The following is a 27,159-nucleotide window of genomic DNA, read 5'->3' as shown; positions in this document are numbered from 1 at the left end:
GAATTCAATTACTCAATCAGCCAAATGATTCAGGTCATTTCACAAATTGCAGTCCAAGTTATTCACAGCAAGACAAGGTTTTGTCCAAATGGTAACAACGTGAGGTCATGATGTATAATAGAAGGTCATAATGCCACAAAGCAATGTCACAACACAAGCATAAAAGAGACAGAGTTTAAGTTGCAAAACTGTAATGTTAATCATTTCTGCTCCCACTTGCAGCTCTGTGGATAGTTATGTTCTTCTCCTGTTTCTAAGTACTTCTGTTGCACTCACACATACCTTATAGAAAATTTTTCTTCTGGAATTTATAACCTGTATGATTATATATTGAAGTAACTATATAACACAGAACTATTTAATTTAACAAGCTATTCGGCTACTTCTGGAAGACAGTGGTATAATAACTAAACAAATTCCATTTCTTACGAATTTCAATCACTTTTCTACTATTATCCTTCCAGAATATATTACATTTATCTTTATTTTAGACAAATATATTTATCTTAGACAAACATCTAAATATTAAATACCCTAACTAAAATATGTGTAAATGTGCCCTAAGTGTATAGAAATAAACTCAGAAATCTGAGCAGCAATCTTTGGGCAAAATCTATCCACTTTTACTTAGATAGAAGTGAATTCTAATTAGCTGGAACAAGGTATATCAATTGAGACTTCCTTGGCTAATAACCCAAGGAAGCATGAAATCTTTTATTTGCATTTTTCTCTTGATAAAGATTACAGTGATTTTCTGAAGGAACTTCCGATATTATCTTTTTAAATCAGTACATAAATCAACAACAATACTGTAACATAACTAACCAGAAATACAGATGAAACCAGAAGAAAAGAAAGCTTCGTTGTAAGAAGAGAAGCTGTCTGTCTGTGCACTAGCTGCATAAACTGACATATGTGAACAGGAACATTCCACATAATTGGAGGAATCATCTATCAGCTTACAGAATTGAGCATTAGACAGCCAACTACAAAGGGAACAAATATTGGCAGTTAATTTATTATTTCTTAACTTGATCAATAATGTCACAAAATGTAAACAAACATAAGAATTGTGTTGGTCTATAACAGAACCAAAATGCTTTTATAAATCAGAATAAAGTTCCTTGTTTTGTGGAATTTATTACCTAGAATAATATATGATTGGCCACAAGGAATATAAAGTCAAGACAAAATTTAGAATTTAACCAGATGGATGCCAAACTTTATGGGAAAGCATAGTTTCGTAAGGGTGTAGGAGACTTCTGAGACCCGAAAAGCCTAAAACAGATTTTCTCAGTAGGTTATCAACCAGTGCCTCACAGGTTAACTCAAACATATTGAATTTAAGTGGGTTAATATGTAAAATCTTGATCGGGATTTAAAAATATATATAAACCACTATATACAGGAACATATATTACATGTCTATGTGTATGTTTTCAGACCAAAGCAGAAATCTGATTGTGTCTTGTTAATGAAACTCCACCTTTCTCTAAATTTATATACTAGCCATGTAGAAGGCAGTTGTTCAAGACTAGGAACACATTAAGGAGAAGGCATTATAGGTTCCAATAAACTTGTCTCACCCTGTCAGTCAGTGGTGGTATTCAAATTTTTTTGCTACCAGTTCTGTGGGCGTGGCATGGCTTGGTGGGCATGGCAGGGGAAGGATACTGTAAAATCTCCATTCCCATCCCACTCCAGGGGAAGGTTACTGCAAAATCCCCATTTCCTCCCGATCAGCTGGGACTTCGGAGGCAGAGAATAGATGGGAGCGGGGCCAGTCAGAGGTGGTATTTACCAGTTCTCCGAACTACTCAATTTCCACTACAGGTTCCCCAGAACTGGTCAGACACTTCTACTGTCAGCACCTCCATATTTTCTTGGAACTCTTGAGAATTGTATGAGCCAAGGAAAAGGCACAGCTTCTTTAAAGAACTATCAACAGATGCAGTGAATATACTCACACCCTCTATGAAGCACTCTCTTTCACTTTACATCTGCACAGCAGCACATAACTAATAGATATATTTGTTTGTGGATAGACACGCAAACAAAGAATTAGAAATATACCTTTCAGCAATCTGATTCCAAACAAGACACAAAGACTTATGAGGAATTATATGACTGTCTGTTGAATAAATCCGGTAGATGACCTCATTATTATCTTTTAGCTGAACTGGACTCTGTCCCTTCAAGCTCATTGAAAAAACCTGAAATGGAAAAGATTTTTTTTTGCTTTTAAAATATTCATGAATCTTATTTTATACTTGATTCTTATTTTGCACTAAATATTCAAATCTATCTTATTCCAAGCAGGCCATCAGTAACTCTTGAAAAGATACCAATTCTCTAATAGGTATCAGTTTGAAATACTTCTCCTTTATCCTTCCTAAGATACAATGATAGAACTTCATAATGCAAAGATTTACTCTTCTGAAGAGATATCATTTAGCCTTGTATTTGCTTTCTAAAAAAGAGGCCCAAATTCCATCCCAGACAATGTCAAGATTTCGATCCATATCTTATGGATGCCATATTACATAAACCGGTTGTCCTTAATATTATTAATTTGTTTTAAGAATGCAATCTTCAGAACCTTAAGAGATATATAAACCAAGCAAGTGTAAAATCATATAATTTAAAATTTTATTTATTTATTAAATTATTGGGCAGCTTATCACCTCTTTCCATTCATACAATTAAAAACCTAGAAATAACAAAAAACAGCAAAAACTCAAGAAAAATTCTTGCAGCAACAATAAAAAGAACTCACACTTTATGGGCAGTCAACATTCCATCTACTCTATCCAGAAAAGCTATGTTTAATGCCTTTTGAAATTAATAGAGATGGAACAGTCCTGTGAAGGGGTTATTCCAAAATGAAGAGGGATATCACCAAGAAGACTTGAGAATAAAGTCCCTGAAGATGACATTTCCTTAATGTATCACCTTCTCCTTGATCTTATTAGATAGGATGCTTCTACTTACAGTAGGCAGCCCTGAGGCTCTAAGCTATTTATGGTTTTTGAAAAGTGTCAGCCAGCACCTTGAATTATGTTTGGAAACTGATAACCAACACAGCTATAACCATGCAGATGTTACATAAGCAAAATTTGTTATGTCCATGACAATCCAACTGCCACGTGTTTAATCAGATGCAGTTTCCAAAGGGTTTTCAAGGGTAGCCTCATGTATAAAAACTGTTGACTGAATCCTTTTACATTAATATAAGTTTTTGCTGCTATAATTATATACATACATCTCTACATGGATTTTCCTTGAAGTAAACAGCAGCTCTGAATAAACATGCATGAAATATGAGTATGAAAGTAATTCTGCTGGGTAGCACTTTGAATTCCAAGGCAGGAATGTGTTTCAAGATATGCATGACATCCATATGCCATTTGTCAGAAACACCTTAAACCAAATGTGTCTTTTCTTAGAATAGTATGACAGCTGTAGAGATCAACTATGCAAACCCAGAAAACACAGATGTTTTAAGGTGTTCCTGACAGGTGCGTTCCCATGGGTGTTCTGAATCATATATTTTCTTTTGAATTTGCAGCACTGCATCATCCTAAATTGTATAAATCAATTGATTTATTTCCAATAAAATCTTTTAAGATAGTCAATAGATCTTCATGTATAAATCTCATTAAAAATCCACACCGTCAGTCAGACTTGCTCATGGAACTCAAAATCAGATTTTAGCATTTCCTCAATAATAGTTTTCATCTTATCCTACATAAGGTTCATAAATGTGTCTCCAACAGAGCAGTTGAGGTTATAAAATCTAATAGCTAGGTCAGTAGAAAGAAATGGCTCCCTAATCATCTGTGAAACTGACTTACAGATTCTGGCACTAGATTGGCTTGCTACATTAAGACAGGCCCAGAATGCAATCAGAGGCTATGAGACAATGAAAAGCCATTATACAAATAATGAGAATCAAGGTATAGCAGGACAAACCAGGATTAAAAAGATGCATGCTCAATATTTTCTTTGAGAATAATGTTCATCTAGCAACAGTTTTCTTTGATATTCTGTACAAGTCATATTTGTTTGCCAACTGTAAGCAAATATTCCTACTACTTTCTATGTCCAAATCATGCAGTTGATGTCAAGAAGCCATTAAAGCTAGAAAACAGCAGTCTGCTACTAATACTGTATGGCTGCTGATTCAGATGAAATTACAATAAAATATTTTTAAATCCAATATGTCATAAATGAAACAAAAGCAATCCCATCTTATGAGAGTAGTAAAATACAAAGAATTGAATACTTGGATGCAAGCTGATTGGGAAAACCACATAAGGAACTTTGACATTTCTAAAGGAAACAAAACTCACAGGATATTGATCTAAAAAAATAGTTTACCTTATTTTTTAGGGCAATTCCTCTATCATCTGTTGTAAACCATTGCTGGCTACTATATTCAGTGACTTGAATGAACCTACAGGTTGTATCATTAGAATGGGATGAAGCAGAAACTTCTAACAAATGGTCAGGAACTCTAATGAAATCCCCATCTTTTCCATCAAATCTATGCCCATTGATTTGTTGTGGATACCAGTGATGTGATGTGATTACAATATAAGGGCAATGGTCAAGGAAGGTTTTACCTCTGTTAAAAAAGAACAGTAACAACAAGCTAAGTAATCAGAAAATTACTATCTGCAATGAAAAAGGTGCAGTAGATACTCATGCCTGCTCATAGTTGTATTGGCTCACCAGCAATAAAATGAATAATATGTCAAATATTAATTCATTAGTAATATATTCAGGCTTTAGTTCAACTCTTAAGTGTGAAATAAAAAACATATGTAATCCTGGTCTTGAGTGCTAAAGGATTCACTTTATAGGATATTAGACATCTTGAACAATTTGCTCACTTGCATGCCAAGATACACAGACCTGCAAATAATCTTTAACATTTACATCACTTTAACATGTACTCAGTTCTAATATATAGAAAATGCCGTACCTTTCACCCTGTGAGCCACACTTTTCACCAACAGGAAGAGAAAAAGCAAATTTCTCTGTAATATCAGCAAGGAAGCTATAGCCTCGAGTATCCTTGCGTTTGGGATTAGCTAGTGTACACAGTATTTCATACAAAAGATTCCTGTTTCGATCAGCGAGTGCCAGTATTTCTCCTTCCGATATTACCTTGAGAAGCAAATATTTTTAAAAATGTTCAGTGTCTAAATGGCTTGATTCTTTTATACTGGAATAATTGATGAATTAAGCATATTAAACATAAAATAAAGACATCCTTAATAAATATTGAAAGTAAGTGCCATTTATTTCAATGGAGCTCTTCCCTTGCATAATAGCTGTATCTAAAACTTCATGGAGGACTAATCTTGAATACTTAGTGAAGATAGTTTATGTCATGAATGATGTATTGGAATTTAACACTGACATTGTATATCATCTGCTCATTCCACTTCAGTTCAGTTAAAAATTTGGATGAGTAACTTTCATCTAAGTGAGCAAATACTGCTTATGGAACCTATATACAATAATGTGCATAAATTTCTATTTTTAGAAACAAAGTAATCATTGGGTCAAAGCTTTTACTATTCTGGCTTCATCTCTCAGAGAAAAAATTAGATTAAGATTTCCTAATTCTAAGAAATCGTTAATTATCGCAGAAGGGAGAACAAGATATGGACCTTATCTATGATATACATCACAGCAGCAAGTTGCTCTTCTGTATTTTCTGTGACTATTTTGATATTTAGATGCTGGAGGATTGTGTTCAAAATAATATCATCAAGTGGTTGAAACAGCTGATCAGTCAGACTCCAGATTGCTTGAGAGCTTGAATCAGAGACGATGGTGATGTTGGCAATACCATAGATGCTATCAATTCTGGCACCATCTGTAGGATTGAACAGCATAACTTGGAAGCGTTTAGGAAATAAATTCAGATATCCATTCTTTGGGTTGAGTATTATACTTAGCAGAGCATTTCTCTGTCCAGATTCAAAAGACAATGTCCCTTCAGATGCAATAAAATCTTGTCCAGAAACGGCAGGAGATATGATTACACGACCAAAAGGTTCAGGTCTCAACAGCTCCTGGAAATCGGGAAATGAATGTCTAGGTAAGAAATCAATTATGTTGCAATTTATAAGAACAAATTTACTTCAAACTATCAGCATTTCTAAAGATTTCAATAAGTGATAGAGACTCTGTAACATTGTGTTCTAGAATCCCATATATCTAGCCCAGATATATTCTGGCAAAAAATATCCGTATCATCAAGTGAGAGAATTTTCAAAACTTTAAATTGTCCACTATCGTTGGTAAAATGATTGAGGAATTAGGTACCCCTCTGCTTTCACTAACAGAGCAGTATTAATTTGAAGGAGAAGTCTTCCAAAAGTAAAATTAACTGCTTTAGGCATCACTTTGGGTAGGCAAGAAATTGAAATTGAGACCTAGATGATAGGTATGTATTTTTAAATTATTTGTCTTCAGTAGGCAAAAGAAGGCTGCAGCTATATTTTACAAACATATACAGATGTTATTTTTCACCAGTTTATCAGCTATTTGTATTATTATAGGGTATTACTAGTTCCTCAGCAGCTAGTCACTTGCACAATAGTAATTGAGGGAAATTTCCTGAATTAGTAACATGGAGGTTTTTTACCAACTCAGAATGAAACCTAATCCTGCAGCAACTAAGCAGAGTCAACCTACATTTGCACCCTAGGATTTCCCTTACATATTCATGTTTTAGTATCACAAGAACCTACATGCATATGTTCAGTTGGCATATATGTAGTGCACATGCACCCAGGTAAAATAATATAGTTTGTAATACATAACAGTATAATAGTTCAGCCAGAAAAACTGCAGAATTAATCCTAGCGACAATATATCTCCAAAGATATATATATATTTACTTGAATCCAGATTTAATTCTTTCTCAGTATTAGAATAATTCTTAGGAATATCAGTGTATAAAATATAAACCGCTAAAAAGTGTACTGTCTTGTCAATTTTCAACCTATATTCCAGGTTTCAGTTAAACAACACTGCTAACCTAGTGCTTGGCGGAAAGTTTTATAGGGATGAATTAGCAAGGGAGCTAGAAAAAAGACTTTCTCCTGGCTATTTTAAATGAGACACCACCTCTTCCATTTGAGTGATGGAACTGGCAAAAGCAAAAAGCAGTTAATTCACAAAGGACCAAGGATGAGTTCAACGGTCAAAGATAGAGTAACTTCAATTAAGGTAAGAAAGGAAAAATATAGGCTTCTAACAAACTCTAATTCTGTTCGATATTGTCACCTGGAGAATCCATCAGAATTAGCTACCATATCTGGTTGCACAAAACCATTAGACAGTTTTTGCAACCTAAATATCCCAATTCAGAAAGAGGGAGCTGACCCACAGTGAAAAATGTCCACAGTGAAACTCAGAAGAGCAATCTTTCACTTATTATGAACACAATAATCTTGCAGTTATTTTTTTTCATTCAATCCAGTGCATAATTATGTTTCAATTTTTGTTGTTCCCTCATAGAACATCTTCAGCCATGAAAGGCTATAAGATAATAACTATTTCACAGCCACTTAAATTAGTAACTTTGCTGGAAGCGTTTGAAACCACTTCTCCTAAATCCAAATCAACTATATGTGCACCAAGTTTTTAAAGGACTGCCACTGTTAGATGAAATCTACAGCTTATTGATTTCAATTGTAACTTCTGGAATCCCAAATATGCACTATTTTTCTCTATTAATAAAAGAGGTAAACTAGTCTTTAGGCAAATGTTTATTAAATAAATATACCCTTGATTTGTTTCATTGTAAAATATCTATTCAACATTTAGAATGAGAGAAAAAGTTATCAGGCTATTACAAACCACTACTCTAACTTGCAACTATTCAACAAAAAATAAATATGAAAATACTTTGTATGAGAGATTTTTTTAGAGAAGAAATAAGGGCATCACCAAATATATACTAATGTGAAAAATCGGAAGTCTGGTAATTTAATTTAATTAAAAGGCATTAGTTATTGTGAGCTGCAGCTTATTTCATCAGTTGTACTGCAAAATATACTCATGTGTCTGTCTTACCTGAGTTCTGTAGTTGACTGAGATAGTAAATGCTGTGTCAGAATCTCTAACCACTTGGAGTCTAATTGAAGTGGTTTTCATATGGGCCACAGCCAGACGAGACCCCACAGAAAAGTAGATGAGATCCTTCTGCACAGAATCACTCTCTGGAACTATAATGTGTGCAAATCTGGCACTCTCGTTTAAAGCTGCTCCTTCCCCCACATCATAGAGTTCCACAAAAAAACAAATCTCTGATTCAGCAACCTGATAATCAAAATGGACAATCAAACAACTGGACATTTTCCAATCAAAGGGCATATATAATTTTTAAAAATGCTCACTAGTGCAATTTTGCTATACTTTATGCAGTGAGCTTTCCAGATCATAGAACTATGTGTTTGGCCTTATAAAAACAACTGTTACTTGGAATCTGGATAGAAATCCTGCTGACATTCATGTAATTTATTTGTGAATCATTAAAATGTATTCTAGGAAAGTACACATGTATAAATGAACTCTTCAGTGGAAAAAATATTAATTACTTTTATGTATTTTTCAAACTTGTTTCAAGTATAATTGATAACTCTCTTCATTTTTTTTCTAAGTACACAGAAAAATTAACAAATTTATTCTCTTCAGGATTTGTGGAATTTTTTTTTTTAAAATACCTAATGGAAACCCTTCTTATAAAGTTTATAGTTAGCTCTAAAGAACTTTGGAATATAAATGCTACTTAAAAAGGAAAAAAGGACGTATCAGTACAATGTCTAAAATCCTACAATTTTCCAATGTTCTACACAGAACCTCATTAGTGGACAGATTCCCACTGCTGTAATCTCATATAGATCACAAAAGAGAAGATCCAATATAGAGGATTCTTTCCTAAGTAAAGAAAGTATGCTGCTTCACAGCCAATATACCAGAAATATAATAATGAAATGGAATATTCTCCAGCTTCTCACCATTTGACCACATTCTAGTATATTTTGTGGGAGAGTAGTTAGGAGACGTGACTAATTCATTATAAGTACTCACATTATCAGGCTGGATCTCAATAGAAATCATACACTGTATTTGGCCAGCCTTACAAGTGGTAACCCCTGTGACAGCTATCAGTTCTTTTGCCAGATTGGTGCCATTACTCTGCAGGACAACTGATGTTTGATTAAAAGTCACACGCCAAGACACTTTCACATCTTCAAAAGCCCTATTAACAAAGCAAACCAAAATAACTGCATTGATGCAGGCAGCCATTGGAAAAGTCTTTATCCTCACATCCATTTTGTTCTTTTGCTTAGCACAGCAAAATTGTATGTTTTTTAAAATGAACAATGTTTAACCTATTATTTCCATTGCTAAGTCATAAAGTGCAACCACATCATTTAGCAATGGCAATCCCTACAATCCAGGTTGCTATCATTAACTGAATCCCATAGTCATTAGGCAAGGCAACTTCTTGCGACTTCCACAACCAGTTAATGGGGAAGCCAACAGGAAGTTGTAAATCCCAGGCCAGCAAGCAGGGAAATTGGATACTGCTAGGTGGAGTCTGCAAGGGGATGAAAGCATTCTTGCAGGTGGCATGAGATGCATAGCATGGACCAGAAAGGGTTAGAGTGAACACACACACAGCTCACACATAATGTGACACTCCATTTTTTTTAAAACACAAAGATCTCAATCTCAAATCTTTAAAAATGCTTTTTGAATCAAATTTTTCATAATAATATGAATGACCTGATATAGTAGTGGGCTGTCTTTGATTTTACCAACATAATATAATACAATGAATTATATGATCAGCACTTAAAAGTTATTAATGAGATGGATCAAATGCCATCTGAATCTACAAGCTCTTGCCAAATTGTACTTTCCTGAAGAAAGCACCAAAGGGTAAATATGTGCACATTGCAGATAAATTAATTTTACATGTTGGTTATTATGTGTATGAATTAGGGCAAATTTATTTTTCTCATTTTTGTTCAGTTCTGTTATACTGATTGACTTATATTTTAAATTTATGTGATAATTATCCCAGTTTACTGTAATTTACTGGAACTTCTAAAAGGCTTAATACTAAGATCCAGTCACACCGATCCTGCTTACAATTATAATCCTTGATTTGACACAATACATTACTGTAAATTAAGATAACACTTTCTATCAGCTGCTGCTTGCACCTGTTTGGCTGTCGGGAGACAACGAGTTCTACTTTCCTCTTTTCTGAATCTTCATCAAGCATAAGACTATGTTGAGTTTCTTCACTGAATCCTAGAATTCCATTCTGAAGATCATTTCCTAAATGTGAAATAGAACATTCCAAAATATCAAGACTAAATTATTACATTGTAGAATTCCTTAAAAATTATTTCCCAAAATGAGATAATTACATGATATCACATGGAATGAGGAGCTATTACAATATAAAGGGAGAAACTCTATTTTATATAAAATAATGGGCTATTTAATACTGTTGGAATTAAATGTGCGTTTTAAGATACAATAGGATGGAATATTGTTGATATGATAATCACAACACAGATATAATGGCATTTGTTTATTGAATCAACACATTTTAAAGTAACTGACATAGAATTAATATTAATACGATAAGGCACTAGGGAAAATAAAAGGGCTCTTTTACCAATTTTGGGAAATATATCACTAAGAAAGATAAAGTCTTTCTTAAGTTATGCTTGACTCCTTGCTGAGACATGGATGTGTTATTTTCCTAGCAACAATTTGAAATGCTATTTTCTATTGTCTACTTTACTATTTTAGCAAGAGCTGTATGGCTCACAAATTATTGGCTTATGTTGTTATGATCGTAACAAAAATAGTAACCATCAGAATCTTTTCTTGGGTAAGGGTGGATGGTCAGAATGGTGCAAGCAGCATTGAGGAGTAACAGTTCAAGTCCTGCCACTTTTCCACTCATGTTATGAATCACACATATGCCACAAAGATGTGGAGCTTGTGATGCTTCTTTCATTATTTTGACATATATGAGAAGCTGCAGATGCTGCTGACAGTAACTGATTCATAAAGATTTATCTGAGTTCTGCTTAATTTCTTACTTTAAAAGACATAATTTTTAACAGAAAACCCGCATTCTTGATCTTAAATGGAACATATTTAAATTAACTTCATTTTATTATCTTCCAGGACAAATTCAGATGCTAGCTAATTATTGGAAATTACACCAGTCTATTAAACAAAAGTAACTGATATCTAGAAAGAACATTCTGTTCTTACCAGTCCAACAATATATGTGATCAAACATAGGTAAATGTTAGCCAAGGAGTCATGATGAGATAACCAGACTGTTAATTTTATTTTTTTTCCAAAAGTAAAAAAAAAAAAAAGTCCCGGCATAACTTTTATGAATTGAATCCCTCACACAAGCAAAGATAAAAAGAACAGTCTTTCATTTCTTAGTCATGTTGGTAATATAAGAGAATAGAAATCTCATATAGCATCATTGCAGCTGTTCTCAAAATTTACTAGAATACAAAGCTACTAATATGCAATTATGTGTGTGTGGTTGTGTGTGTGTGTATACTGTTTTGATCTGAATTTTAAACCCAAAGGAAATGCTTAATTATCAACTTCAGATCTATGTTCCTTACTGAACTCATCCTTATTTGTCCTTTCTGGTTTGAAAAGCCTAATTTACATTATCCAGTACATGAAACTGACCAGATAAATTTGATCTTTTCAACAGACCCTTTATATGAATTCTACACTGTTATCATCATAATCATTTCCCTTCAATTATTACAATTACATCCAACAAGAAAACATGCTAATGCCACTGTTTCCATTTCAATCTATATTGTCAAAGGCAAGAAATTTATCAAGAATTCTTTTCCTCTTCAGTCACAATTACTTGGAAAATGATGGTCCAGATAACTGAGAGAATGTATATGATTTATATTACAAACTGTGGAATACACTCTTACATGTTGTTTTTTTTCTTAGAGTTATTATTTGCACAGCAGTACTATTTTACTAAGGAAACTCTCTTTCCTCTCAGCATTTTGCTTATATACTAAAACAACATAAATATGTCTACCTTTGATAATTATTGTGGTAAAACCTTTAAACCCATATTCATCTATGTTTTCTGTAATCTGGGCTCCATCTTGAGGTTCAGAAAGAACAACATAAAAAAATTCTTCCCCTTCAGGTTCGTCATCATCAAGAATTGTGACAGATACTTTGGTTTCTCGTTCCCCATCCAATAATGTGACAGACAGAGCCATCTCTTCAAAGTCCTTCCCTTCGATTGCCCAGGTAAGATTAGAAACCACAGGGACAATTTCAAAAGGAAATGTATCTGCCCCACTTTGGGCATTTATTGCACCAAAAGTTTTTATATTTACGGAGATATTTCCCACAAATCCCTGAGTCCTTCTGATATGAATCAGAATAGTGTTGGAAGCAATGTTATTGCTGTCTTCTTCAGTGTAAATAATAGTTGGTCCAAGACTTAAAATTCCATAATGGATATCACTGGCCAGTATGGTAATTGATGCAATGCTAAATTCTGGATTCAGACGTGCATTCCGAGCTGGGTTAAGGTCCTGAACATCTAAAACATTCACAGATGTTAAATTCACAAAAAACATTTCTTCCCCTTCTGAAATGCTGTCATCAATTACCAAGATTTCCAACACCGTGTTAATGTCAAGGAATCCAAAAACAAGTTCTCCATCATGAGCAGGTTCAAAGTCTTCTAATGATTTGGCACTTCCTGCAGTGGTCTGATAGAACACCTTTGTGAGGTTGTTTTGATAACCAAAAAGTCTTTGTACATTTAATCTGACTGTTTGCACACCTTCCCTCACTAAAATGTTTCTTGAGCTAGGAGCAAATTGAAAGACTCCCATTGGCTCAATCTCAGCAATAATGAAATCTGATCTGAAATAAAAACAAATATATGACATTTGAATGTGGAAAGATAAAGGCAGGATAGTTTTAACTCATCCTCAATAGACAAATCCATTTAAAAACATTAGCATATTGGGTTCATCTGAGACTTTGCTCAAATTGAAGAAGCAGTTTTAGAACTCTATGATGATATCAGTTCATAAATTTAATCATTGTGTATTTTAGTTCCATAATTATTAATATTTCCAGATATGTGATAACTTTATTTTAGACAGAAGAAGGAAATAATGTCAATTAATTAATGGGAGGGTGGGAGGAATCCTTATTGTTGGATTAGGCTGATGAACCAAATATTCACCTTGAGTGATAGCTTTCTTACCTTAGACAAGCCCCACCAGATGCATTACTCTGCACAGTGGCCAGATGTACAGCAAACACCTCAGGAGTATTTGCATTTGGAATAATTTGTAATAAAATTGTTTTGTTTTGTTCACCATGGGAAAAAGTAACTGTGCCTAAAAGGAAAAGGGAAAAAAGATGGATGGAAAGCTACTGGAATGTTGGAGAGCAATAGTATTAAATCATGAGTTGTTGCCAGTCGGGCAGCATGCAAGTTTAATAAATTATGGTTTGTCACAGTTAGCTGGATGTTCAGACTGAATTTGGCATTTTTATCCACCTATTGAGTCCTTTCCAAAGACTTGGGATAGGCGGATGTTGATGTTTGATGGTATTAGAGGTATTGTTGCAATATGTAAGCTACTTTGACTAAAGCTGCCTTTTTCAATTGACTGATGGTGAATTTGTCAATGCCAATGGTGTCCAAGTGCTCTATTGCTCTATTGTTTTGGGATTGCACCCAAGGCATCTGTTACTATTGGTACTACCTTTGCTTTCTTTTGACACATTTGCCCTATTTGCAGGTTTTGTATTTTGTTATCTTTTATATTCAAAAATATCCTACAGGCACCAAAATAGAAAAGACCCTTTAACACTGATTCATCATGCAGGTTTGCTCGTTGAGCAGCAGATTAAAAGGAAAGGATAAAGACAGTTACACTGTATACATCCCAGAAATCATAAATTTTACACAACATCAAGTTATGGTAAGGTACAGTGAAGTATGCCCTGGATATAACAATTAACTATCTACTTTCCTAAGGGAAAAAAGGGTTAAGAAAAGAGAGCGATGAACCAAATTCAGATAGGGAATAATCAAGGCGGAGGGGGGAGGTTACATTTTTTTTTATTAAAACAAAACAATTGAAGGTACAAAAAGAGTTCATGGTAAAATGATTCCCTTGAATCTTGAGCATACTTCTTTTCTCTCTCTCTCTCTCTTTATTCCTCTCTCTTTGTTATCAAAGTGTTTGAACTGTCCTACTGTCCGCAAGACTAGCAAAATGATGGCACTCACCAGAGGCTGGTATAGTACTGCCTTGGTGAAGGTACAGTGGAATAAGCCCCAGTGGATATCCAGAATTCCAAGATACTACAATGGGGCCATATATTCCTTTACGAGTTATAAGAGCTTGAGTTGTTCCTGCTGTAATATTGATAAGTCGCAAGATAATAGAATCAAAGGCAACCTATAAAGAAAATACTGTTTTTGTTAGAAATTATGGCAACAGCTTAACCAAACTAAAATTATAGGCATGTGCACTGAATAATTGTATATGGAATACTGCTGCTATCAGTAATAGAAATATTTCAAGAAATAGAAATATTGCATTGTTTGTGCAATAAATTATATTTTGAAATTTTAAGTTTCATTTTAAATGTACTACATATATTTGTTTTAATTCACCAGCAAATATATATCAACTATAAAACAAATGACAATTGGAAATGAAATATAATATATGACTTTTTTATAATACCTAGTTAAAATAACCTGAAGCTTGATATTTGCAAGCCAGGAATGACCAGATTTTTATTTTGTTTCCTCCCACCACTGTCAAATTGCAAAGAGAGAAAAATGGTGATGCAAAAAAATACATGAATGTGCTTGCCCCCAAATATGTAGTGAGAAATAAAAAAACAAAATAAAAAAAAATTATCAAGATTTTATAATACGGTACAAATAATTTATTCAGGTCTTTCAACATCTGGCAGCCAGTTAAGTCTAATAAATTAAAATGTGTTCCACTGGTTGTTAAGTTGTTAGAAACTATAAATCTAGTTACCTGAGAATTGGCAGCTTCTTTGGGAATTGGAAAAGAGACCAACCTGGCTGTCTCTAATATTTTAGGCGCAATATTGGCACTAATATTAACTAACGTTACATTGATCAGTTCCAGGGTCAAATTCATGTCAAGGGAAATAAATACCTAGAAATTTATAATCACAAAACATAGTAATTAAAAATTACATCTACAGATTAGCATTCAAATAAGACTTTAAAATGTTTTACTCAAGCAAGACTTATTTAGACATGTAATTTTACAAGTTTTCCCCCGAAGTTAATAGAAAGCAACATTAGCAACAGTAATGAAAAATACCAGCAAATTAAGGCTACCAAATTTTAACTTTATCAAAATTATTTATTTAGAATCTATAAGTACCATGTCATATTTTTTGCACCATATTATTATAACACATTATTTTGAAATACACAGCTTTTGTTTTTGTTATCATTGTGAGCATTCAAATATGCAGAGTGTCACCTGTTATGATCTTGTTTAAGCTTTATTACCTAGACAGGCTAAGGAAATGCAACCTAGCCACATTCTTTGATATACATGACTGTTAGGGACTGTGGATAATAGTTTTGAGATACATCTTTCAATATCAAAAAGTGGCTTCCCAAGAACCTGGCATGTGCAGGAACTGTGCATTTTCCTTCATGTATCTTAAAATACGAATCTTCTGCTTTTCTAAATTAAAACCAAGACTTAATAAAAATATAGGTCATAAAATACTATTTTTGATTACAAAACACTACAGTCATGACTTAAAAGGATCTTTCAGTGGGGAGGGAAATAACAGACCTGGGTGTATATTGGCACTGTTTTTAATCCATAACTGGAGCCTGCTTTAATGTGTAGCTTTCCCACTCTGTTGGCTGGTATGATTACTTTTTCTTCATTGAAAGATGAAATTTGGTACTCTACAATTACATCTGCAAAAGTCCCTGCATGCCGAGAAATATTAATCTGGATATGCCGGCTGAGATCTTTCTTTACTAGTACTGACTGTTTTTCACCATATAAGGCAAATACTCCATATGGGTCATCATTTGCAACCACCATGAATCTAGAAATGCTTTTCTCCTGATCCAAATCAGCTCCTCCTTCCACTGAAGTAAGCTGCACCTCATAATGCTCATCTATTTCAGGAACATCATCAGGCAACAAGGAAATCACAAGGTTCGAAGTCCTTTGTAGATCAGGAATCACAACAGAACCTCTCATAGTTATAAAATCATTTGTAGTATCAGAATCACTACTTAATTTCCAGTAAATCTATAACAATTAAATTAAAAGAAACAAAGAAGCTTTGGTCAATATATTCAAGTCCCAATGAAATGAAATTTTATATAGTTTAGATGTTACAGACTTTACAATTTGAAAACAATATTCTCAGAACAAACAAGCATATTTTAAGTTCCTCTGAAATCCTCACATCATTATTAATTCTTAAATTTTGTTGTTCATACAAACATCCCTTTGAAAACATTTTACTAGAAAAAAATATTTAAAAACAAAATATTCATTAAGTTCAGAAATCTAACATAGATGGCCTACCATATTTATTTTCTCTATGTCATATGCTTGCATATATTGTATGTTCATAGGTAAACAGATATCCCCTCTCTATATAAATGTATTTTTCTACTTCCTACCACCTATGTATCTACCTACTTATTGTATAAAAATATCCCAAATTAATCTATTTCAGTATAACTCTTTGATCCAAATGGGTTGATATATTCCAAATCTAGGACAGGGACTAACTGGTCCCTTCTCCTAACCATTACATCATACTGACGTGTCTGTCTGTCTGTCTGTCTGTCTGTCTGTCTGTCTATCTATCTATCTATCTATCTATCTATCTATCTATCTATCTATCTATCTGTAATCTATTATTTATCTATCTCTATCTCCCATTGATTTAATTCTTCACTCGTAATTAAATTATATTGGACAAACAACTAAGTACCAAAGTCAAATACCGTGATATTCCCCATAATTCCTTGAATTCGCTTTATGGAAAGCACAATATTCAGTGGACCTTCAGATGCTGATGGTTCCTCAAAAATCTTTGGAGATAAGGATTCAGGAACAAACTGCACTATCCCATTGGGATCACCAAACTTTAAAATCTAGGTTAAGAAAAAGTAATGGTTACACTTGGGTTTCCTAATTAGTGATACAGTACACAGAACATTCAAGTACTTTAATTATATGTTTTCTTTTTAAATGGTGTGCTGTAATGGTGCTCATTATTATAAGTTCAATGACCTTTAGACTCTTGTGCCTCCTGTGTTAAAAAAGCTCAAAATTTTCAAAACTATTTTCTTATATGAAAAAAGATATAACCTCCTCATTTACTATTATATGTTGTAGTATTAATAAAAAGATGCTGTAAAGAATAATAAAGAAATAGAAGAAATAACAGTAAAGCCTCAAAAGAGTACTACTATTATTATTAATAAAATCATTTACTTTTACTGATATATTGGCAGCCTTGGGATCTAGTTTTGTTTCTCCCCTCATAGCACGCAACCTTATAATGAAGGTCTCTTGAACTTCAACTTCTTCATGAGGATAAATTTTCAAGCTGATATGTCGCAAGCCACCCTCTGCTTCCGCAAAATAAAACGATCCATTTACTGGGTCACTGATGTCACTATTCAGAGGAGGTAAAATTACCTCTGAATTAGGTCCTAAAATGTCCCAATTAATCTGCAGATGACATATATTTTAAGAAAGCATTATTGATAACTTAAAAAAGCTACAGCATAAAAAAAATATTCTTAGTACATATTAGTCAATGTGCAATATGAAGAATACCTTTTGTAGGTATTCCCAGAGAAAGTGTGTCCATTTGCTCACTTAATCTGCTAAATGGTTAACCATCTTTAGATTATAGAAATGAACTCATTTATTTATATTTTAATTAATTAACTGATGAGCCACCTATATTGCCAAAACTGAAACACAATATATGTATATGTGTAAAATTATATCAAAATCTACCAATCAGCAATTTTTAAAAGAGAAGCAAAATAAAAAATAACCTTCATAAAAGTGAAGAGAATAATTGTCTCAGGCAAATTCTGGTTAAAAGCATAATGTTTGGAGGAAAGGAACTGATTCTCTTTTACAAGATAAATCATTACAAGCCATAAAGTTATATAAGGCCCTTCTGTATAAAAACAAGAATTGTCATCCATCTTGCAATAGGACATAAAATGAAGAATAACTGATATTTTAAATATGTTCCTGCTAAGTATGCCTGAAATCCACAAACATTCATTTAAAACTGCATTTCTCTATGTTAGACTTTAGGCAAACATTTTCAGGTCAAGAAATTTTGCTGGCCCCTATAAAATTGCTGCATGAATGGGTGGGATATATTATAGGTAGAATCAAGACACGTTGACCTATCTGAAGCATGAGTTTACATAAAAATCTATATTTGTAACTTGGTACTCTTTAGTGAAACTAGCTACATAAATCAAATACAAAGAAGCAAATGTATTCACTGGTCATAAACTAAAACGATCAGAATAGAAAAATTCAACAATTTATCTATACATACAAAATCAATTAAAATACAGTTCATTCCTCCATGCATACATTTTTCTATAAGATTACACATTTCCAAAATTATTAACATTTAAGCAATGTAAGGAAGCAGCATTACAATAGACCAATGAATTTAGTAAATAATAAAAGTGAGATATAAATAAATATTAAATAGTAATAATAATTTAGAGCTTGGATGGAGAGTGAAATCTTATCAAATTGAACTTACTTTCATCTCTTTCCTTTCTAAGCATATATTAGCACATATTAGCATATATTTCAGTCTATTTATTATTAACATGCTTTGTTAATGTTTGAGAAATTAAAAATATCACAAGGTTCTTTGCCATGGGTAACACACGTGTATAATAAAATTGGAGGTTAAATTATTCTTAGTCCATTTAGAGCTACAGGTTGTCCTTGAACCCATATAAAGGTAAGCAACAATCAGCAGAACCAATTCCTTTCTGTATCTGAACTGGAAAATGTTTTTAAAAACAGTTTTTTAAAAAAATTAAATAAACACTAATTAATTAATTAATTAATTAATTAAAGGCAGATGAGTTAAGAGAAGGAAACAAACAGAAAGAGAGAATAAACATACCTGAGACTCTCCTATCAATTCTCCAGCTCTTTCAAGTACCAAGGACAGTGTTAATGAGACATTAGGGTTGGGAAGAATGATTTGGCTTTCATTGAGGAAGCGGACAATCCCATGTGGAGAGTCGCTCTTAGCAATAGTTATTTGGGTTACCAGGTGAAGTCCCAGAACCGCTCCCCCACTGGCACCTCTTAGCTGGATTTCAAACTGCTCAGCATTTTCTCTAATCAGAAACCAAAGAATGAAACACACTTTGTCATCAGAGTTACAACTACCCCATATATCACTGAAATATAACATCCAGTAATTTTACAGCTCATATTCATAAAAATCTAGTATTATTATTATACATGAAGTATTTAAAGTTGTAGATTAGGACAAAAAGAAGTAATTGATAATAGCACCACTAATTCTTCTAGAAAAAATATGTAGACATTGTAATTTAAACATCTGTCCTGGAAAAATAAGGTAAGCAATGAAATGCCATATGATTTAAATTTATTTTTTTTAATAAAACAATATTTTGTTTTGTAGTTTTATGGCCACTCTAATTAACTGTATTTATAGCAATAGCAATAGCACTTAGACTTAGACTTATATACTGCTTCATAGTGCTTTATAGTCCTCTCTAAGCTGTTTACATAGTCAGCATATTGCCCCCAACAATTGGGTCCTCATTTTACTGACCTCAGAAGGATGGAAGGCTGAGTCAACCTTGAGCTGTTCAGAATAGAATTCCTGGAGTGAGCAGTGAGTCAGCCTGCATTACTGTAATCTAATCACTGAGCCACCATAGCTCTTATACATAATAATGCGACCAATGTTGTCTATCAAGTTTTTTTGATTTGGTTATGGATGCCACTGACTGTGAAATGTAATTCTTGAATAATTGTAGGGTAGTGAATGAAAAAAAAAAGAGCTTTACCTTTCTTCATCATTTATGATTAAAATGCTTATAAAACTCTGTATTTGGCCATGATGAAAAATGACTGAATTATTTGTAATAATATAATCAATCCCATCAGGAAGAGCTGAAATACTTCTAGATATGAAATCCGCTGTCACAAAACCGTAACTGCCCAACCTTCGAAATACTGGAATCATTATCCAACCAACATCTTCTTCCACTGAAACAAAACAAAACACAGGATGCATTACAAGGTCTTACTCGGGAATAAGCCTCTAAACTTTTAAGTAAGCTTCTAAGAGCTGGGAAGTTTGGTTTTAAAAGAGCGCAAAATTATAGCTGTATAAAAAGCCACAATTATATAAATTGTACATAAATGCCCTGTTATTCACTCAAGTTCATAAAATTAGATGTTCAGCCTGTGTCAAAAGTTGTCTACAAATATAATCACTGGGATACAATTATAATTGTGGAAATTATATTTATCCTTGAAATCTGATAACTTCAGCTTGTTTTATATGTGTAGCATATATGAACCAATGTTCTTAAGTATATTGAATTGTATATGAAGGCTCCCCCCCCCCCCCGTCCCATACATTACATGGATATATTTAGGCCTATTGCTTCCTTTGCCAGATTCTGTGCTCAGAAGGACTGCCTTATTTACAGGCAGGTCCACAGTAAAGAAAGACAAAAGCTGTGTAATATATCTATTAGTTCAGAAAATGGAAAATGTAGAACTAGAAATGTAGAACTTAGAACAAAAGCCCAAACTGGCCAGAAAATGTAGTCATACAGAAACAGGTTAATATTATTAATTCTGGCTCCCCACTGAGTTTCCTGTGGGAAATTGGCAGGAAGCATTGAAAATTGGAACTTCCTTCCTTCCTTCCTTCCTTCCTTCCTTCCTTCCTTCCTCCCTCCCTCCCTCCCTCCCTCCCTCCCTCCTCTCTCCCTGTTCCTGACTGTCTGCTTGCCAATTATCCCTCTATAATGCACTAGTATGAAAAGGAATAAAACATATAGAAATAAAAGTTGGAAATGTGATACAGAAAGAACATTTTATTTCACTCAGTAGTCATGTAAACACATTCAGAAGTACTAGAAAGCATTATTCAAAAACATTTAACAACAAAGCTTGAATTTAAACCTGATGTTTTTTCTAGTAGAAATTTTTCCAAGACAATAAATAAAATATATTACAATTTTATTAAAATATACGATTGCCGAAAGCATAAATTTGGCTCACATTATAAAAGAGACACTTTGCCTACAATAACAGACTGGGAAACCAACAGCAGCAGTGGTGGGTTTCAAAATTTTTTACTACCGGTTCTGTGAGTTTGGCTTGGTGGATGTGGCATGGCTTGGTGGGTGTGGCAGGGGAAGGATACTGTAAAACCCCACTCTGGGGGAGGATACTGCAAAATCGCCATTTCCTCCCGATCAGCTGGGACTTGGGAAGCAGAGAATAGATGGGGGCGGGGCCAGTCAGAATTTTTACTACCAGTTCTCCGAACTACTAAAAGTTTCTGCTACTGGTTTTCCAGAACTGGTCAGAACCTGCTGAAACCCACCTCTGAAAAGCAGCAATGTAATATGTTTACTAAGGGATAATATTTGATTTAAATACCATACTAACCAGAAACAATTTGAATATTTATTAATAATTTCATGTAATCACTCACTAAGTACAATGGGATAATTTAATATTGTTATTTAGTTTATTGTTTTTAGTACTTTTTGTCGGGTTTTTTTAAAGTAAACATGTCACATGTTTTAATGATAATAATGATAAATAATGGTCTGCAGTGATTTAGAATTATTTCTCAAGATGATATGAGTCTGATTTTATATGCTCAATAAATCTTAAATACTCATTTAATTCATGAAATAAGGAATGTTATATTTTATGGGAATTGTTTTTTAAACAACAAAGTAATTGCAGCCCCACCTTTATGGACAGCTCACCCACTTACTTCAGAGCACTGCTTCAGAATTTCCTTGCAAACCACTGCTGTATGGAATGGTGATCTTGTGGGGTGATTCAGGGATTCTCTCTAACCCAGGAATTATATAAACTTAGGGAACTGAGCTTGCTTATTTGTAAATTGAAAATACTTTGGTCTGGAAGGAGCATTCTGGACTGGTCAGTTGGCCATCTTCACTGGAAGGCCCTCTGCTGGAAATAGTGAATTCTGTTTATTTACTGATTATTTTTATTTTCCATCCACTATACCTTTTCTCACTTTATTTTTTTTCTTTGCGGTTTGTTTCCTTTACTTCATACTTTTTTTCTTTTATTCAATTTGTGTTCATGGATCAAAATACAAAAAGAAAAAAAAGAAAAGAAAAGCCAATTTTATTGTTGTTTTTGTTTAAAAGCTAACCAAAACAAAAGGAAAGGCAGAAAGTGGTTAGTATTTTTTAGCCAGGGGAAGAATGTTTTTCTTGCTGGATCCTGAAATGTTTTAAAATAAAATAAATAAATGAAATAATGCAGTAGGAACTATCATACCTTCAAGACTTGCGTAAGAGGGATCAAATTCAATGATGCCTTCTGCATTGTCATTTTTTGATATAATGATTCTCATTACTGAAACATTTCCTATCTCAGGTGGCTGGTCAATTTGCAATCCATTTTCTTTTATTGTAAAATCAAAACCACTTGCAAAAGTATATGAAGAGAAAAATAATAAATAAATAAGGCAGTACATTCATGTCCCTATATGCTCTTATTTACTCATTATGATGGGGCTGAAGAAATGAATTTAATGCTTCTTGAAGTTCCGGCCATTGCAGAGCTCCTGCAGTTATGTGATCAACATTTAGGCCAGCCATTTACAACCGCCCTCTACTGCTGCCACACTCTGCTTGCCCATAGCACACCCACACTTGTGGAACCCTCTATGATCCACCTGTGGCACCCACCCCCACCTGCAGCACCTACCTGCACTTCCTAGCACCCACCAACCATGTCACACTCCCAAGTACCTACCCACAGCCCCAATCCCCATCTGCGTTCCCTAGCATTCACCTGCAGCGCTTCCCTTCTCATATAGTTCCAACCTGCATCTCTAACCTGCCAACTTGCTTGCCTGGAAGTCCCATCTCTTCCTACTAACTCATATAGTCACAGTTAACAGTGGCAATGGGAATTGGAATACTGGGATTGGTGTTGCTAAGCGATGTGGTCACATGGTATAACACTTTATGACATCACTTAGTAGTGGAAATGCTGGTCCCCATTACTATCATAACCTGAGGAGTACCTGTAACTGACTCAGCAATAGCACCAAATTACAAGTTATTACTACTAGAATGAACCTGGTTTTTACATTTCTGGTTTGCAAGGGAAATATAAGATAACATACATCCATGTTAAATTCAATTTTACTTTAGATCTTGATCACAAAATCAACTATGATACCAAGATTTTCTACACAGTATTTTATATTTAATGACCCTGGTCAATATTGTTCTATAAGACGGCTTTTGTTTTTTTACCTTCCCAGTAATTCTACTTTTGTAATTACTATTGAAAAATCCTCAGGACCTTCTGGAAGATCATCGTCATAGATTTCAACATAAATAGTTTTAACAGTTTCAGTGGGTTTGAAAATAAGCTCTCCTGAAGTCACACCAAAATCTGAGCCTTCCACTGCAGTACCATTCAACATCTTATACAAAAGGTGAATTTGCTTGTAAAATCCATGAGAACGGATAACTGTGACGTTAGCCTGTTGGAGACAATTTTGTTCTAAGATGAAATGAACCTTCATGATTTCTCTAAAGGTAAAGCACAGAATCAAAGAATTCTAGAGTTAGATGGGACCACAAGGATTCTAGTCCAAGCCCCTTCAGGAAAAGCATTTAAAAATTTTATGTTATTGAATTCTACTAACATAATTTAACTCTGATATCCATTTTCTAGTAGAGTAGAAAAACATACCATTTGGACTGTTGCAGTTTATTGTTCTTTGATCTAAAGTAAAACTCTTATAGTGTGTTATAAACATTGATTACCTTCAGCCAATAGAAGATATGCACATTGCAAATTTGCAAATGATATAATAGTACATATTTTATGTATTCATATTATGAATACATAGTGATTTGAAATTGATTCCAAATAAGGAATGATTTCAACTTTCATAAATTTAATTCCAACATCAATAACTTTGGGTGAAATTGGGGTCTGAAAATAAGTTGAGTAATTAGGACAGTTTTGAACACTAGATGGTGTGCTAAGCAACTGCATAACCTTTCTCATCCTTACAAAGAAAATAATAACAACAACTTATTATCTTGCAGTGTATTTTTCAACAAGCTACCATATATAAGAACCATTCAAAATAATATATAAATATCAAAATGTCAGAGACAATTTGTATTTAGAAACTTCTCATAATATTATAAAAACACAACCTAATTAAAAACAACAATTTAGAGTCACTAACCAGGAAAATCTGTTAAGACATATCTTATCTATTTAATACACTACCAAAATTGCTAATAAAATCATCAATTAAACAAGAATTCATAAAACAATAAAAGATACAATTAACTATGCAATTAAAATGTGAAATTGGGTATCATTAAATCTTTTGGGTATTTTGGGTACTGAAAATTCAGCTCTTTATTGATATCTTTGGAAGCTTTTATGTAATTTAATTGGGGTTTATATTAGGCAATAAATCAATATTCGACTGAGTGAGCTATACATAGTCATCTATTTTCTTGAGTTAGGTTTATTTTTTGTATCAACGCTAATAGTAGAACATTAGTTTTACTCTTATTTTCCCCTTTTTTCATTTTGAAAGACTAGAACTTTAAAATAATAGATAAAAATACTGAACTTCTCTAACAATACATTCCTGTAGACAAAAATAACACTGCAAGCAGAATTGTGGACTTTGGCTATAATAAAGGACCGATGACTACTGCATGCTAAGCTAGAAGTCATCATTAAGTGGGAATATCCACCAATTACAGGGCTGTAGGATTTGCTTCCCACTTTGCCTTTGCATACCCACTGCAAGTCTACAAAAGCAAAGTAGGAAGTAAGTTAAATGTGACCATCATTCAACATCATCAGAGCAATCTCCTGCTCTGCTGCAACTCGTGATTTGATAACCACTGCTTTAAAGTACTGTTAGCATTGTTGTTTTTGAGGTAAATGCTCTGAAATGCTTTGCAAAGGAAAAAATATATAAATATATTAAAGTATTAAACAAAATTCTACTTGTCAGCTCTCTTGGTAAGAATCAGATTTTATAGTTTTAACCAGGTCCTTAGCAACTTCCACTATATTTTGAACTGAAATAAATGTATTTTTAAACCAATATGTAAAACTTGCCCATTGTCCAAAGATTACTAGAAAGCTAAAAGGCCGTATGTTTTCTTTTTGTGAGTCCCTCATGCAATAACCCCACCCCAATATAACATGAAAAATATATCTCAGAAACTTCTCTGGTAAACACAATTTAATTAAACAGAGAATAATTGATATCTAAATTAAAATAGAATTAAAAGTAAAATTAAATATTTGGAACACTTATTGTCTTATAGTCCTTGGCATTAATCTCCAAGACAGAATTTAAATCACAATGTATGAAAAGCTGCTCTAATAAATTAGGATTTAAACTCTGCCTACCCATTTTTCTTCTTCTGTTGTTTGCAGTACTTCTTGAGAAAATGTGAATTGTCCATATGGCAAATCACTAGCAGCCATTGTGATATTTGCTGTTTTGGCTGCCTCATCTATGATTCCGCCATTGCTAATACCAGTCAGCTGAAACTGATAGTGTCGCTTTTCTTCTGGGATATCATCATCGAGAGCCTAGATGAGAGTGAACACATTAAGTTGAAAAACATACAGAAATATTCACTATGCTACGTGGAATAACAGATATTTGTTATTAAGTCTGAGTCAAGTTATATAGTTGAATAACAAGGTCCTCTAAGGAAAGGTAAACTGTCAAACAATAATGAGGCAGTATAAGGTATAGCAAAAAGTTCCTTATCTTAGAAAACCAACTGTCACAGCAGACATAGTGCTATTATCTATGGATGATATGTTAACATTACCAATACAAATATGCTGGCAAGACTCTCTACCAGTGCTGCACTGTACCAGGAAATGCATAACAATATTTTATGTTCCTCTTTAAAAGATTTCTGAGTTCCTTTAAAAAAAAATACCTCCCAAAAAATCTTACCAAAGGCAACTTAAAAGCAGTAACACATAAAATAAAGTCAAGCTTGAAAATTTAAATAAATAAATATGACTCAAATCATTTGGTTAGTAGTGATCGAATTTCACAAACTGCAAACAAAAATGTTAAAAAAAGAACAAAGGACTTCCATTCCTAATATTAAAGTTGTACTTGTGTCTCCAAGTCAGCACTGACTACTGGAAACAATTTATACCTGAATCAGTATAACAGCAGCAGACTGCTGATCTCTCATGGTGACAGTTCCTGATACATCAGCAAATTCCTTTTGATCAGGTGATGTTATAATCCAGGAGATTGTGATTTCTCCAAAGATCCCTGGTCCACGAACTAGACTGCCAAAAAAAATAAATGATCACGTTTAAAATATTACTCGGTATTGGTCCAATACCATTCCCAGATATCAAGTACAAATACTTCAACCAATTCTGCACAGTTTTCTTCTTCTTTCCTTATGAATAATAACAAAATAATTTGATATTTTTCTAAATAAATTTACTGTATATTCAACAGCCATATCTAAATTTATATGAATCAACCATGAAATATAAAAATATTTTGTTTTATTTGTATTAATAATTCACACATATGATTTGCAGTTGTGAGCCACCAATTCTACAGTTTTCTGATGGTGTTTTGTATTACAAGATATCACTGGAAAGAACTTTTCCAAAACAATATAGTATG

At 33.5% G+C, this 27,159-nt stretch overlaps 1 protein-coding gene across 1 annotated transcript in view; it reads right to left on the bottom strand.

Moving 5' to 3' along the window:
• ADGRV1 (adhesion G protein-coupled receptor V1) overlaps window positions 1–27,159 on the bottom strand; it is a 277,279-nt gene that overhangs the window by 103,882 nt on the left and 146,238 nt on the right. The window contains exons 62-82 of the mRNA XM_060690619.2: window positions 26,669–26,807; window positions 25,893–26,078; window positions 23,744–23,976; window positions 22,755–22,903; window positions 20,255–20,456; window positions 19,333–19,552; window positions 17,643–17,882; window positions 17,150–17,299; window positions 15,966–16,439; window positions 15,162–15,305; window positions 14,393–14,564; window positions 13,355–13,490; window positions 12,158–13,005; window positions 10,263–10,380; window positions 9,118–9,289; window positions 8,101–8,346; window positions 5,682–6,089; window positions 4,988–5,172; window positions 4,381–4,627; window positions 2,074–2,213; window positions 826–986 (exon numbers count right to left, since the gene is read on the bottom strand). Coding sequence (XP_060546602.2) covers window positions 826–986; window positions 2,074–2,213; window positions 4,381–4,627; window positions 4,988–5,172; window positions 5,682–6,089; window positions 8,101–8,346; window positions 9,118–9,289; window positions 10,263–10,380; window positions 12,158–13,005; window positions 13,355–13,490; window positions 14,393–14,564; window positions 15,162–15,305; window positions 15,966–16,439; window positions 17,150–17,299; window positions 17,643–17,882; window positions 19,333–19,552; window positions 20,255–20,456; window positions 22,755–22,903; window positions 23,744–23,976; window positions 25,893–26,078; window positions 26,669–26,807 — 4,970 coding nt within the window. The remainder of the gene's footprint in view (window positions 1–825; window positions 987–2,073; window positions 2,214–4,380; window positions 4,628–4,987; window positions 5,173–5,681; window positions 6,090–8,100; window positions 8,347–9,117; window positions 9,290–10,262; window positions 10,381–12,157; window positions 13,006–13,354; window positions 13,491–14,392; window positions 14,565–15,161; window positions 15,306–15,965; window positions 16,440–17,149; window positions 17,300–17,642; window positions 17,883–19,332; window positions 19,553–20,254; window positions 20,457–22,754; window positions 22,904–23,743; window positions 23,977–25,892; window positions 26,079–26,668; window positions 26,808–27,159) is intronic.

This window comes from Pantherophis guttatus, chromosome 2 (genome assembly GCF_059756535.1).
Source record: "Pantherophis guttatus breed Tessera chromosome 2, ASM5975653v1, whole genome shotgun sequence".
NCBI lineage: Eukaryota > Metazoa > Chordata > Lepidosauria > Squamata > Colubridae > Pantherophis > Pantherophis guttatus.
The sequence above is the reverse complement of the archived record's forward strand: the minus strand, read 5'-3'. Positions and strand labels throughout refer to the sequence as shown.